The sequence below is a fragment of the Zalophus californianus genome, chromosome X (genome assembly GCF_009762305.2).
Source record: "Zalophus californianus isolate mZalCal1 chromosome X, mZalCal1.pri.v2, whole genome shotgun sequence".
Classification (NCBI taxonomy): Eukaryota; Metazoa; Chordata; class Mammalia; order Carnivora; family Otariidae; genus Zalophus; species Zalophus californianus.
In genome coordinates, this window is record NC_045612.1 from 42881969 (window position 1) to 42898270 (window position 16302).

Genomic DNA, 16302 nt, shown 5'->3' on the forward strand with positions numbered 1-16302 from the left:
TATCTACAATAGATACAAATTTAATCTGATGTGTACTTGAAAGAGAGGGCCACCTGCAGGAAAGGATCTCAGGGGCAGTGGGAAATCCCACTTGTGCATGAAATACTGCAAGGCTTTGTTTAAAAGCAAATAGGCGGGACACCTGGGTGGCTCAGTCGTTAAGCGTCTGCCTTCGGGTCAGGTCATGATCCCAGGGTCCTGGAATCGAGCCCCACATCGGGCTCCCTGCTCTGTGGGAAGCCTGCTTCTCCTTCTCCCACTCCCCCTGCTTGTGTTCCCTATCTCACTGTGTGTCTCTATGTCAAATAAATAAATAAAATCTTTAAAAAAAATAAAAAAATAAAAGCAAATAGGCTGTCAACTGAGAAGGCCTAGAAGCAATCATACCCCAGTAGCAATGAGCATACTTAGCATGGAAATCTTGGTTTCTAATGCCATTCTCCATTAAAAGAAATGAGGGCTCCTTGGAAAAATGGCTGGGGCAGGACTAGAACTGGGGCAGGAAATATATAAGATAAGCCTGGAACATCTTATAGTGCTGAAATATAAAGAAATGCTCAAAATACACACATACACACATACAGACACACACACACACACAATGAGGTTATGTCAAAGGGACAGATATGCCAACTGAAATAACTCCCAATGGACAGAGGTAGAAGAATTTGAGCTAGAAAATAAAGTAGCATTGGATTATTACCTAACATATAATATAAATATCCGTGAGTCCATACTGATTAAATAAATAGGAGTAAAGAGACAAATATTCTATGCAGAAGAATTATAAGCAATTTTATGTAGCTACTCTGCCCTTGATGAGGTGGGGCATAACTCCCCACTCCTTAATTATGGGCTGTGAATAACTAGTTTCTTCCAAAGAGAAGAGTACAAAAAAAAGAGGCAAAAAAAGTAACTTTACTATTGAGAAAGAAAAATATTACTTCAAGCCAGGTGATCAAGTTCAATATCAAAAGTGATAAGACATACTGAAACTCTGTATCCTTGATATGATATAAGGAGAATATTTTACATCTGTGGTCTTCCCCCAAAAAACATATTACCCCCATCTAACCATGAAATAAATATCAGGTGAATCAGAACTGAGGGATATTCTACAAAATATCTGAACAGTACTATTCAAGCTGTCAAGGTCTTAAGAAATAAGGAAAGTCTGAAAAACTCCCACAGCCAAAAGGAACTTAAGGAAACCTAACAACTAAATGTAATGTGTTATCCCAAATGGGATCCTAGAACAGCAAAAAGACATTAAGGAAAATGTGAGGAACTCTGAATAAGTATAGACTTTAGTTAATAATAATGTACCACTACTGGTTCATTAATTGTACCAAATGTTCCATAATCATGTAAGATGTTGATAATAGGGGAAATGGGTATAGGACATACAGGAACTTACTGCACTCTCTTTGCAATAATTCTGTAAATCTAAAACTGTTCTAAAATTTATGTTTATTTAAAAGCAAGTGGAGGGGTCTTTTATTACAGCACATTTTATAGGGACAAAAAACTGGAAACAAAATACATGCAAATAAATAGGAAAATAATTGACCAAATTGTGGTATCATACACTACTAAGCAACACAGAATATTATATACTTAAAAGGATGAGTGAACTCTCTATCAGTTGGCTCAGAAAGATTCCCACTATGTATTTTTCTAAGAAAAGAAAATGCAGAGAAATATGTAACTCTTCTTTTATTTTGTAAAACAATGAGGAGAAAATCCCCATGTATATATATATTTCAAAGAATAGGGAGAAGGTATGAAAGGATACACACTAGATTATTAACATTGCTCAGAGTAGGAGAATGGCGTTAGAGGAGAGAAAAGAGGAGAGGGGTAGCAAGTGTGGGGATATAAGCAGGGCAAGGAAAATAAGCAATAATTAATTTGATAATTCATTATCAGTATAGAACATCTATATAGTGAACTGGTGCTTTGCAAATAAAATTTTAAATCTATGAAAACAAAACAAAAAAACAAAAAAGCAAATGAATCAGAAGGAGGAAAAGGGATCTATTTTAGATTAACAGGAATTAATGAGGGTGAGGGGGCAAAGAGGAGGTACGCAGGAAAAGAGTAGCAGCACCCTAAAGAATATAGTGTCAGTCACTGAACCTGAATTACCATCCTTTTCTCAATTTTGCCAAGAGATACCCAAGTAGATGAAAATATTGATTATCACTAAGGATGTGATGAGAATTTCTGCCAATATCCTGGAGTTTTTGCCCACCACAAACAGAAACTAAACTCACCACTTGCTTCCCCAACACTCCCCCCTCAGAACACATAAGTACAAAAGTGATGCCTAGCATCAAGATTATTTATACACCACCTTGTTCTCCTGGCCTTTTGAACAATGAGGCCCCACCAGAGGTTTCGAAGTGCTTTTGATGAAGAGGTGACACATAGCTTTGGCATCAAAGTCCACAGGAGACAAAAATAGGAAGGGTCTGCATTTCCAAGAAGTTAAAATCAAATAATAGAGTGTAAGTCCCTGGTGAGCAAGATCAGAGACTCCCAAAATGGCAGAAATGAAAAGTGGTTCAATACCTAATGCAGTCTCTATCTGAGATTATAGATCCTAGATCCTAGCACCATTGCAGAAGGGGAAGGAAGGACATATTGTGGAATCCCAAAGTATAAAACAGATTGCTTTTCACAGTAAACTTCTTGCAAGAACGAACTGTATCTGTGATATGTTCCCTATAAAGCACCTAGGAACTCAGGATGACCATGTGTTTACAGGGCTCCATGTTGAATATTTAGATAAGGTGGACTCAAGCTCATATTGCAAATTACGTGAAAACTTTCAACAGTAGCTCATTTGCTAAGACATCTCCCAGTAGCATCTGAAGCTATTTTCCATCAACAAAAAAAGAGAGACCTTGGCCTAAATGATATGTTAGGCCATTTTCATGGTTAGATATTAAGATCTTTGAGCCAACTGGCTCTATGAAAATACAATTAATATAAGACCCTAAGGTAGGGGTGAGTTGAGGAAGAAATGAATCACAAACTTTTCTAAATTATATGAGCATACACAGTAAATGAAAGTCCCATTTTCTGGGGATGCTGGGTGGCTCAGTCGTTAAGCGTCTGCCTTCGGCTCAGGTCATGGTCCCAGGGTCCTGGGATTGAGCCCTGCATCGGGCTCCCTGCTCCGCAGGAGGCCTGCTTCTCCCTCTCCCACTCCCCCTGCTTGTGTTCCTGCTCTCACTGTGTCTCTCTGTGAAATAAATAAATAAAATCTTTAAAAAAAAAGAAAGTCCCATTTTCTGAAATTTGATTAAGAATTTGCTGTCTAGTTCCAATAATCAGAATTCAATTTACTGAAGCTCTACATGCACTGCAACCTTTCAAGAATATATCCACTGTATAACACGAGTGTTATACACCTCCACACACTCCAGGTCCAATCAAAAGACTACCAGCTATGGTACTGAGCAACACGTTCATGCAGCACTCACCTCAAAACACAAGTGTAGAATCCACTGTCTTGCGCCTCAGCTGAGTGAAACCATATTGAATCTTCTTCTTTGCTCATCCTGACCTCTGAAAAGATGATGGGCTCTTCCAAATCACCTTTGTTTTTGTACCACATAAGCCTGAGCCCAGTGCTCTGGGCCATGCTATAGTTGGTGCGAATATAACTGTAGAAAAGGGCACATTTCACTCGTACTGGTTCACCTGCCAAAGCCATGTATGTCTTGAGATCCACTGACCAGTCAATGCAGCCATCCACTGAAAGAAAACCAGATTGGGCATGAAAACCAGTGAGCATTGCTAATACTAATGAAGAGCAACCATCATTGCCAACATGTACTGAGGACTTACTGTGAGCCAGGCTTCACAGAATTTGCATGCCAAGTGCTTTACATAGATTACCTCATTTAATCTTCCTAGTGATCCTTTGAGATAGATCAGCATCCTCCTTGGGCCTGCCAGTCAGAATCCCTAGTCTAGCTCTGTGCCTCCGGGGAATTTCCAGTTCCCTACAGTAACCTTCTGCGTGGAGTTGACTGGATCCTCCAAGGAGCTCCAGCCCTAGTGCTTATGTGCTTGTCCTGGGGCCCCACCACTAGGTCCCAATTCCAGCAGAGTAGCCTGGCAAATGGATTTTTCCTGACAGTCATATGGTATTGGCCTCACAGGGTTGTGTGAGATTGGACTGCTAGGATGACACTGACATGTAGATTTTAGGTGACTCCAATTGTTTGGACAGGAGCCCCACAAAGGAAATACTTCCAGGGGACCCTTGTACAACCTAGGAGAAGCCCTGAGATTCACTTATGAGCCTTAGTCAACAGACAAGAAAACGGAGACTGAGAAGTTCAGTGACTTTGCCCAAGGTCACACAGCTAATAAGTGGTAGAAAACCAGTCTCTGACTCTACAGACTGTGTCCTTAGCCCCTACCCTATACTGCCACTGCCTGTAATTGTGACAGGAACGACTGTGTTATTTATTTGCCTTTGAGAAAAGTTGGAAGCAGTAGGCACCTAAAGTGATTATTTGCCATTCTCTACATGCCAGTTTTCCATGGTATGACCTATTAATAGCAGATATTTAATCACAGTTCGATTTTTTTTATACCCTAAGGCCTCCCTTGCTGTTCAGCTGGTGTTAGCTCATGGGAATATATTATATTAATGTCAGCTTTAATCAAATACTATTAGGTGGGTAAGTGTACCATTAAAGAAAAACATATGCAGTAAATTCCCTCTTTTCCAGAATGGTTGGAAATGAGATACTGGCTAATTTAATATGCTAATCAACACAATTAGCAAAGATATTCTACCTCCAATTACTTAATTTCAAAGAATTTCATCAAATTGTGCTACATCCCTTTATATTACTTGATTACCCTTTATAAAATAACCCTTTCATAAACTGTATAAACACTGCCATTTTAAAATTGTATGTTTCACTTATAATTTTGTAAACTGATCTGCTTCCTTTTTTAGATGTTGAGAACTCTGTAGCCGTGTGTTTATCTTTTAACCTCAGTAGACTAGAAGCTCAGGGCTAAATGCAATACTCAAATGCAATAACTATCTTTTTTAAAAAAAATAATTATCTATTTTGGAGAGAGAGAGAGAAGAAGAGAGACAGAGAGAGTGCAGGTGGAGGGAGGGGCAGAGAGAGGAAGTGAGAGGAAGAGACTCTTAAGCAGACTCCATGCTGAGTGTGGAGCAACTCCAGGCTGATCTCATAACCCTGAGATCAGGACCTGAGTCAGAACCAAGAGTGGGACACTTAACTGACCGTACCACCCAGGCAACCCCAAATGCAATAACTACCTTACCTCAAGATTTTGCTTTCTCTATACAAGGGTTCTTGACCTGGGATTCAAGGACACCCAGGATAGACTTCAAGGTTGTTGTGCCTATTTGCATAGTTATACTTTTCTGGGGAGATATTCCACAGCTCTTTAATAGATCTTCAAAGGGGCCTACAGCCCAAGAAAGTTTTTGAACTCTGTGGTTTCTGAGCTCTCTTTCTGACTTCATTTTTTACTGCCCTGCTACATATGGACTTTTATTATAAGCTGCCTCAAATCCTCTTATGTATGTGAAATATTCATTGGAAATAAATTAATAACCAAATAAATAACTCATTCTAAATTTATAGTGAAGGGCATTTGAACTTTCTTTGAGGATTCAGAAGGCACCAGATTCACCACTATGGATTTTGATGACCATTATTCACTGTTGAAGCCAAGAAGGTACAATGGGATTAGACTAAGTACGTACTTATGACTAGCTATCTCTTGGGGGCTTTTTTATTCACTCCCTGGTATTGGTCGTTTACCTGTCATGTGTCACTCTCATAACTGTCAATAATAGAGAGGGGAGATCTGCATTAGTTAAACCTTCTAGGTCATAGTAAATTATGGCAATCCATTTCTGGATTAATTTTAGTATTTATTGTTTTATCATCTTTAAATGAATTTTATATTATTCCTCTTTATGGATTGTCTGTGACACTGTCCCCATGCATCAACAACAAAAACCTGGGGATAATCTAAAAAGACTCTTTAATCGTCCAGTTTTTTCCCCTAACCCTAAGATGCACAGCAAGTGTTTTTGAATTAACAAATTTGGCTTAGCGAAGTAACTTCAACCTCTATAATTACCTACTTAATAGAAAAAAAAAGCTTTTGGAATATTTTTTCCATTTTTTCCCTAAATCCCTTTAGTTGCCTCCTTTAAATGATCTGTTGTATAATCTCCCTTTTACAATGTTAACAGGCTGGTTTGGCCTATTAGTGACAGGACATGGTTGGTACTGAAGATAATCAAAATATCTGCTCCTGAGACACACCGATCATGCTCAAAGGCAGTTGAAGACATTTAATTGCCTTTACAATTAGCTTTATCATACAGACCTTGAGAGTATACTGAGAATTCATTTCCTTTTAAGTACTATTTGAGCAATATGTATTTGATTTAATAGAGTCATATTTCCTTTTCCTCTGTTCTCTTGTTTAGCTAGCAGAGAGGAATTATTTAGTTATAAGGTAGTCAATAGGCAGAAAACAGATCTGCAGTAATGGGGAAAACAATTTCCAAATGCTATCCCCTTTATTCTTTTCCTTTAGTATTCACAAGTTTACAATATAAGGTATTTCAAGAAACCTGAGGGAATCTTCCCCAAAAGTAGACAAAGGGTATGATACCAGGGATCCGTGAAGGCCCATCTGCCACCAAATATTTTCCCACACCGAACTTTCATCAGTAGAAATCCATTCCCATTAGTTGAGGCATTGTAGTCTTATAACTAGAGAGTATTGGACCACTACTAGATTCCAACATGATGGTATGACTTGTTTCTCTTGGATTTCTATTCCTAGGTAAACAAACAAAGAGTAGTGGAGCAAGAGGGGATAGAATATGATATAGTACAAACCATGAGAGATGATGGACTCTGAAAAACAAACTGAGGGCTAGAGGGGAGGGGCGGAGGGGGATGGGTTAGCCTGGTGATGGGTATTAAGGAGGGCACGTTCTGCATGGAGCACTGGGTGTTATGCGCAAACAATGAATCATGGAACCCTACATCAAAAACTAATGATGTAGTATATGGTGATTAACATAACATAATAAAAATATAAGAAAAAAAAGAATATGATATAGTACATTCATTTTTTAAATTTGGGAGTAGTGAAGCAACTAAGAAGGATGTACTGCCATAAGGGACCTGGAAAATCAGGTGGCTAGGCAGCAGGAAGGGACTGAAAAGGTGAGGTTAAGAGAGAAGCACTGAAAGGTGTGAGAGGGTCACAAAAAGGCAGGAAGAGGAGAAAGGTCACATACAATTCAATTAGCCAAGGTCATTGCAGGAATTCAAGATGGTGCCACCAGAAGTCACCAATGCAAGTCACATTTCTCTCATGAGAAGGAGTTGGCAATAATATGCCTCACTTTCAGGGCCCCTCACATGTTGACACTATACATATTTGACAAATAGGGATCTGTGATGCAGCTGACAAAGGTGCAGACTATGGCCAGGTTGGGGACATAGTGGAATTGAGTAGCCCACAGAGGAGGCCAACCTGCAAGCTTGATCTCATCAGCACAGGCCTATAATCCAGAGTGATCCAGCCCCATTCTGTTTACAACTCCAGAGCCCAAAGAACTCCTGAGAAAAGAGGTTTCTGGACAGTCCAGCTCCTCCCACATGTGATTTGAGAACTGGGTTTCACTGACCAGCCACAAGTGTAAATAGACACTACAGGAAGGAAAACACTTTCCCACCCCAAAAGAGTGAAATTCTACAGCTGAAGTGAAGTTTGCTACAGCATAAGCTCATTAAAAGTGTAAGTGAATGCTGCCTGTTCTCTGCTTCACAATAACTCAATATGGTTATAAATATTCTTGTCATTCCATTAGAAAACACCTTCTATTTTTAATTATCCATTCCCTGTTCACTCCTAAGTCTTATGAATAGCTATTCAAGTATTAAAAAAAAAAAAAACTGCATTTCTTTAGATTTTCATCTCTACTCTCTGGATTTACATTTATGTAAGGCTCACAAAGTTATTACTCTAGGTTTAGTCTTGTTGGCAGAAGTGCTTTAATATCTGAACTATCCAAAGCAATTATAATGGAGCAAAAAAGTCACTTCTTTAAAACCCAGGTCTCTGGGTACCTGGGTTGTTCAGTGGGTTAAGCCTCTGACTCTTGGTTTCTGCTCAGGTCATGATCTCAGGATCCTGGGATGGAACCCCATGTCTGCCTCCCAGCTCAGCGGGGAGTCTGCTTCTCTACCTCTCTCTGTCCCTCCCCCAGGCGCATGCTCTCTCTCTCTTCCTCTAAAATAAAAATAAAAATAAAACTTTAAAAACTTTTTTTTTTAAAAACCCAGGTCTCTATTTTAATCATTTTCATTCCAATCTGCCAAACAAGTGTGTTCTTAGGGAGTCTGATATGAAGATGCAAATAGGAAAAAAAAAAAGTGGATGAGCACGTAAAGGGACATACCAGTATCCATGCAATTTATTTTGCCAAGAGGAGACTCATAGGACTAAACTTTAATACAATCACATGGGAAGTTCCCTGGGTGACAAAAGAAAACCATTTAGCCTCTTTATAGATAAGCCTTGGCTTTCTCCTCAATCAGGACAGGAGAACCTGCTACACCTACCTGCTGTGAAAACAAAGCTCTGAGAAGTTTATAAATCCCTAAAAGAGGATAAGATGTGGGCGCCTGGGTGGCTCAGTTGGTTAAGCGACTGCCTTCGGTTCAGGTCATGATCCTGGGGTCCCGGGATCGAGCCGCGCATCGGGCTCCCTGCTCAGCAGGGAGTCTGCTTCTCCCTCTGACCCTCTTCCCTCTCGTGCTATCTCTCATTCTCTCTCTCTCAAATAAATAAATAAAATCTTAAAAAAAGAGGATAAGATGTTCTTATCAACAATAATTATATTACTTTAGAAAAAAATATTGTGTACAGTAAAATTACAGACTCTAGTGGCTATAGACATTACAATTTTTATTGGGGGGTAGGATATATAGCTATGCTTGGAATTGCCAATTCTGAATTTTTATCCCAAATTAGAAATCTGTTTAGGTAAAATGGCTAATTAGCACAGTAGAAAATATGTAAGCTCCAGATATCTTGATGATATTCATTACAACTTAAGTCCTCTGCCTCAGATGTACATCTGGTACTAGTTTATTATGTGTTTGTGATTCATAAATTCATTTGTTAAACCATCTGTTTTCTTTTAACTATTTTTACAGCCAGCTCTCCTATTTGTGATCAACAGGGCAATTGTTGGGGGCAATTCATCAAATCACCACTAGAGGGGGAGCTGTCCAAGTTTTTTGTGTAGCACTCACCTTTCCCCACCTAACCTCTAAACTAAAAAATTGCTATCTGCCAACCACTGGTTGCTGGGGAGGGATCACAGCACAACTGGGGATGCACCACTGTGGGTAACACAGGGAGCCAAAAGTTGAGCATCCAGCTGAGTTCTTGCTCAAACTGGGTAATCAGGTTACACACACAGCAGGTGGATGACCCAGGACAGAAAGGTGCAACAGCAGCTACTGGCATTCATTGAGCCCTTGGTACAGAATAGCTGGGTGCTGTGATAGGTGCTTTGCATGTATTTTTTCTCATTTCATTATCCTGTTAACTCTGGGAAGTAGGGACTCTTATCATTCCCCTTTTACTGAGAAGAAGAAAAAAACTGAGTTAAATGACTTGCTCAAGGTCACACAAGTGGTGGTGGTAGAGTGTGGATCCCAACACAGGTGAGTTGGACTCCAGAACTTAAGTTCTTAATCACTGTGTGTTCTATATATTGCCTCCTATACTCCTCATCCCAGCTCATGAGCCATTAAAATATTAAGGTTTGCTTGATGCCATCCAAATTGTCCTATGTATTCCAAAGAGCACAGGTCTGTCCAGTAGACCTTTCCAGCTGAATGATAACCTATCCCCAAATAATAACCATTGTGGGAATAATAGTCATCAAATAATGTTTGCCAATTATTTATCTATGAATTACACATTGTATTTACAGATTAATGAATTCTTAATAATCTGTGTACTTATTTAACCTCTGAAGATCAGATCTAAAACTTGGATCAATTTTATCTGATCCATATTGATTTAAAATTAAATATCTAGGGATGATCACCCAATTTCTAAAATCATAATCTAGGAATAGAGTTGTGTGTTTATCTTAACTCTTGTATTTATGTATTATAATTATTGAACACAATGTTATTCTCCTTATTCTTAATATTTTAATGTGGGAGTTAAATGCTTTCTATTTCTTTTTCAGCTCTCCCCCAAACACATACCTAAGGACAAGTTTCTTTGCATTTTTTTAAAGATTTTATTTATTTATTCATGAGAGACAGAGGGAGAGAGGGGGAGAGAGAGAGAGAGAGAAGCAGAGGGAGAAGCAGGCTCCCAAGGAGCAGGGAGCCCAATGCAGAACTTGATCCCAGGACCCTGGGATCATGACCTGAGCCGAAGGCAGATGCTTAACCATCTGAGCCACCCAGGTGCCCAAGTTTCTTTGCATTTATACCCATCATGGTGAACACTATCTGCCTCAAGTGGGCAGCCCCAGGCACAAGAGGTCAAACCCTCCAAGAAGTACATGGCCTGTGCCCTTACTGCTGGACCTCCTTGCTCCCAGCCTAGAAATATGGACAGAGCTGTTTCGTTATTTTTTAGATAAAGTTGTCAGTAGAAAAAAAATTTATTTTAAAAATTTCATCTGAGCATCAGTATCCATCAATAGAGAAAATATCCCCCACCCCAGCTCTATAAATACAATGAGCGATTATCGCTTCAGGTTTTAAAAAGCATTTCTATGTTTTTTATGAATTGGATTATACGCTTTCTTTTCATACTTTTACCCCCTACCATTCGTCAATGGGAAAGTTCTGCCTAAATGAAGTCTTTCATCTCATTTCAACCTAGTTATTATGCTTAATAATGGGCTGGCAACCATCTTCATTTCCCTTTCATTACAGGATCTGTGCTACGCTTTGTCAAGATCATTCCTTAGATCTTTACCCAAGAAATGAGCCTCAATTACGTTCTGGAGGTGAAGCTACGTGAAACATTACAACCAACTCCTCAACTCCTGATTACCTGAGGCCTGATGAGAGCTTCCTTGGGAATTAGTCACTAGCCAGGAGCCCTTCTCAGATGCACTGATGTTAATTTGAAGGCTGCGGCAGGAAATGAGCCTGTGGAGACAGGATATCAGCACTGCCCGCCAACCCCAGGGAGCAGGCTCTCTTCTGCCCCCTCAAATCCAGGATGCTTGGCAGTGAATTTATCTTCCATGCTACATCTGCTCCGCCTCCCATGTCTGCAGTCATCCAAATCAAAATCTTTGGAAATCATCCCTGAATCTTGCCTTTCCCTTCCCACTGATCTCCCCCCTGCTCCTCCCAAAAAGACATTAAAGCTTGTCATTTCTGAAAAGTGACTTAAATTCTTCCTCGCCTCTCCATCCTCACAGATGTGAAAGTTCAGATCCTTCTCGTATCTTGTTTGGACTATTGCAATTCCCTTCTAAATGATTTTCCAACTTTCCCATTCCAATCTGTTCTTTAGAATGCTACTAAGTGATCTTTCTGAAGTACATGACCATGTCCTTCCACTGCTCAAAACCTGCAGTGGCTCCCGGGATGCACATCCATCCCTAAGCCTAGTTCCGTTGGCTCACCCTAGACTGCCTGTCATTTCTGCCCCTCCCCACAGTTCTGCACACATCCTACACTGCAGTCGATACTCACCTTCCCTGAACATGCCACTCACTTTTCTCTGCCTTTGCTCTTCAGGTTTCTTCCTCTAGAATACCCTTTGCCTCTGTGCCTATCTATTGAGAGCCTACTAATCCTCCAAGATCCAGCTTCAAACGTCATTTCTATGAAACTGTACTTCATTGCCCCATGTGAATTCTTTCCCCTGTGGTGCTCTCACCACGTGTGTCTACACATCTCCCCAGTTAGATGGGTGTCTCATTTACTTTGTATTCCTAGGACAAGGTCCGATGCATTGTACATAGTAAGTATTCATTAAATCTTTGTGGGATGAAATCATGTGGGTTTTCCCCCCAAATTTACTAATAATCAAAAGTTGTTTGAATTTATCAAAGACCTTAAGATTCCTCCTGCTGGGGGCACCTGGGTGGCTCAGTTGGTTAAGCACCTGCCGTCAGCTCAGGTCATGATCCCAGGGTCCTGGCATAGAGCCCTGCACCAGGCTTCCTGCTCAGCGAAGAGTCTGCTTCTCCCTCGCCTTCTGCCCCTCACCCCAGCTTGTGCGTGCTCTCTCTCTCTCTCTCCCCTCTCCTCTCTCTCTCTCAAATAAAAATATTTTTAAAAAATTCCTCCTGCTGCTACCCACCACAGAAAGCAGTGCTGTATCCAAACTCTGATAGGAATATCAGGAGATAGACCCCAAAGTACAAAATGTGTTCACAAGAATAAATGACTGCTACCTTTCCTTTAGCCAGCATCACTAGAAACAGGAATAACAAAATAAACTCTATGCCACATCCCTGCTCCAGAACTCATAATCCCGTTAAGTCAGCTAAAATCACCCAAGCTCTTCCAAATTAGGCCCTATCCTATCAAAATGCCTTGCTCTTGACAGGCTGACCTCCCTCCCAGTCCTACCCTAGCCCTCCTTGTCAGGGAACAGCTATGCTTTGAGCCCTCAGCTCTATCCTGTCTGCACACTCATACCATTTCTCCCACCTTCCACACCTCCCCAACCAAATTTTAGTCATGCCCTGAGCTTAGCCTACCTAAGCGTCAAGGTGGGGTAGCATCCTGGGTCTCCTGCCATATTGACTGGCACATTAGTCAAGGTCAGAGAGTCCTCATGTTTTTTTTTTTTTTTCCTTTTTCCTTTTTCATTTCGTCACTCCTCGAGCACCTCCTGGACCATACACTTAGTAGGTCTTACTGAATGTAGTTTTATATATTCTCATTCCATGAGACCTCGCACATTTAAGTGTGAATGGAGTGAGCTGCTTTGGTTAATTAATTTTCACATTAGCTGGATTGTTGAAAATCTTTTCTAAAACATCCAAACCCACTTTTCTACTTTAGTAAGTAAAGAACCATGATGAGACTGAAATCTTTCTGGATTGACTGAGGATTTGTCAGGCCCTCAGGGTTATCACCCTAGACCTCAATGCCAAGGCAGTATAAGAAAAGGGCATAACAGTGTGAAAAGAGCACAGAGCGAGCTAGAGATCAGAAACCCTGGGTTCTCATTCCACCTCTGTCTCTTTGAAAAGATACATGACATCTGAGAAAGTCAGTTTCTACTCTGAGAAGAAAGGGAGGCATTACACCAGACAAGCTCTAACCCAGCACCAATAAAACCGGTTATCTGATGGTTGGTGAAGTCTTTGGTCAAGAAGACAATCCACTTATGTGCTAAACTGGAAAATCTCCCCCTGGCAATCTTCTTTTTGATTTTTTCTTAATTTCAAAATTACAGAGAACTAAAAATAATAATATTACAAGTTCCCATGATTTTACCATCCAAATTTAATAATGTTAACTTTTTTTTTCCAATTTGCTTTCAGTAGCTTTGTTTTATTAAAGAAATAAAGCATTGCAGATATAGCTAATGTCCCCTTTAACCACCATACCCAGTCCCATCCTTACCTCAAAACCCCTGTCTGGATAGAACCACTATTCCTTCCAACTTTTAGATTCTTGCACACATAAATAGGTACCCTGAAGAAGTTACTGTGGTGACTAAAAGTTTGTCTTACAATGAGGAGTACAGGTGGGAAGAAAAGCCAGTGAACTGAGGGCTCTTGTGATGTGGGTTGCAGTCAACTGAGGTCTACTAGAGTGTGCGTAGAGGTGTGCACATACCCCATAGAAGCACACACTGCCCCTCTCCCACACGGACCCTTAGTGCAGGCAAACTGTAGAGTCTACAAGCATTTTCTGCCCAAAGTTAGTTGTTTCCATGCCATGTGCTGCCACACAGATTTCACGATGAGACCTCTGATACTGTCAAAGTTCTGCTCTGTTATGGGGAGAGCTCTGATTCATGGCAGAGACACAGTTGCTGCTCATCAAACAGCGAGGTTCTAAAAGTTACAAGCAGGGCCCACATCTTCAATTCTACACTTGGCTGCCCCTATTGCAAATCAAATTCTGTGTCAGCTAGGATACATAGGCTCCAAAGTAAGTGCCCATTAGGGCTTACTCATCTTTAGATAACTTATTTCCTTCTCCATTTGCAAGCTTAGCACATCATTGGGCTACCACAAACCCCTCCTCATGCTGAGCTAACTAAATAATGGAAACCCTCTGCTGGCTCTGTCAGGGGGCTGTAAGGATTAAATACTTCAGTGCACTTCAAGTGCTTAGAACAGTGCCTGACACACAGAAAATACTCAGCAAGTATTTTCTATAACTACTTTGACTACTGCCACTATTCCTATTAACTATATATCTAGTTTATTAATTCTTCTACCACAATTCCCAAGTGTTTACATATGACAATGCACATTATTATGTCTTTTATAACATCTTTATATTAAAGTTAGGTCATTAAGTTGTTTTATTTTTCAAATTTGGGGCACAGGTAAGTCATATTACCTATAAATTTCATTTCAGGACAGTGAAGGGCCATTATGAAATATTTTAACATGATACACGTTTTTATATTAATTACATATGCTAGAGTAATATGTGCATACATATATAGGTGTATGCTATATTATAAAAACTAATGTTACAATATTAAAGATTGCATATATTTATATTTCATAAATTACATATATACAGACTGCATATAATACTTGTAGTTTATAAATTTACATACATTTATATAACATATTTACCTTATATTTATGTAATCATAATGTAATTTATAGAATTAAATAAATTGTTATAACTGAATGTATTTATAAGTTGACGATAATTGTTTGAATCATATGAAATTGCTGTTTTTATACACCAAAAAGGCTAAATATTGAAAACTGAATGATTCATCTTAATTATGTCTTATATAAAATATCACACATTTAAATAAACATTTATCAGATAAAGCTGTTAACTATCCTAAAAAGGAAGAGTAGAGCTAAATAGAGTTGAGACTTCCGTGTTAGTTGGTAAATATTTTTATTATCTGTCAACACAAATTGGTCTCTGCTAGGGCCCTTCCTATAATTAATAAAACCAGCAGAGCTTCTTCTAGCTTCCAGGCCTTTGCAATGGCCGTGCCCTATGCCTAGTACACTGTTCCCTCAGATATCCACTTAGCTCACTGGCTGCCAACATCCTTCGCGTATCGGTTCAAATAAGTTGGGGGTGGGGACAATTACTGGTTCCAGAACTGGCCGGACAAAGGGATGGGTGGCTTGAAAACCTCCACCCATTCACATCGTCTCCAGAAGCATCTCCCAGACCCTGAACACTTCCCTTCCTTACCCCATACCCCAAGCGCATCTGATCCCCATCCACTCGCAACGTGTACACGGTCCGCACAGTGAACTCCAGCCTCATCCAGATCGGTGTCGAGGAAAGGCGATAAAGGAAGGGAAAGCAGTTTCTCCCCTCCGCTGCCCCAAGCGGCAGCTCCGCCCGGTCCCTCCCCATCCCGGCTCCTCTTCTCCTGGACTGGGGGCGACGGCAGCCCTGGGGCACCGGGAGTGTGGGTCGGCTCACGCGCGGCCTCGAGGAGGAAATGTCCACAACACAGGCGCGGTGGAGCGCCTCTCCTCAGCGACCGCTAGAAGGTTGCGTGTTCGGCGGAGAGCGTGCAGTGAAGTGCAGTAGGCTCAGCGGCCGCGGCCCGGGCCAGAAGCCAGTGCCGGGGTTGGGGCGCGGGGGTGGCGGGGGGCGCGAGGGCGCGGGGGATGCTGCGCAGCTTAAGTACCTGTAGCACCGATGAGCCCACCACGTTGCTCAGGGGGCGCCATCCACTGCGGAGCTGTTCCCAGCTCTCCCCGTCAGGGAAATGGCCCGGCTTTGAGCACTTCCTGGGTACAGTCTGCATCTGCGTAGTGTTAGCGCCATAGTGATAGTTTCACTACCCCGGATGCTGGCCTCGCCTTCTCCCCTCTCGGAAGTGGGTATGGTTATAGGACATTCCATAATTTACTATGTGCAGTTAGGTTAACTTTAAAGAACTAATTACATGTCACTGTGCCTGGATATTGACTTTCCCCGTGGTAAAGGGGGCATAGTTATAGCATATCCATAATAATATTGTCTGTAGTTAAATTAATATTATAATGTTATAATATTAGTTACCCAGGAA

The 16302-nt window shown here is 40.8% G+C and overlaps 1 protein-coding gene across 1 annotated transcript in view; it reads right to left on the reverse strand.

Moving 5' to 3' along the window:
- The window catches only part of IL1RAPL2 (interleukin 1 receptor accessory protein like 2), a 636713-nt gene extending 620690 nt beyond the window's left edge, over positions 1-16023 (reverse strand). The window contains exons 1-2 of the mRNA XM_027607319.1: positions 15919-16023; positions 3492-3765 (exon numbers count right to left, since the gene is read on the reverse strand). Coding sequence (XP_027463120.1) covers positions 3492-3765; positions 15919-15961 — 317 coding nt within the window. The 5' untranslated portion in view covers positions 15962-16023. The remainder of the gene's footprint in view (positions 1-3491; positions 3766-15918) is intronic.
- Between the last annotated feature and the right edge of the window lie 279 nt (positions 16024-16302).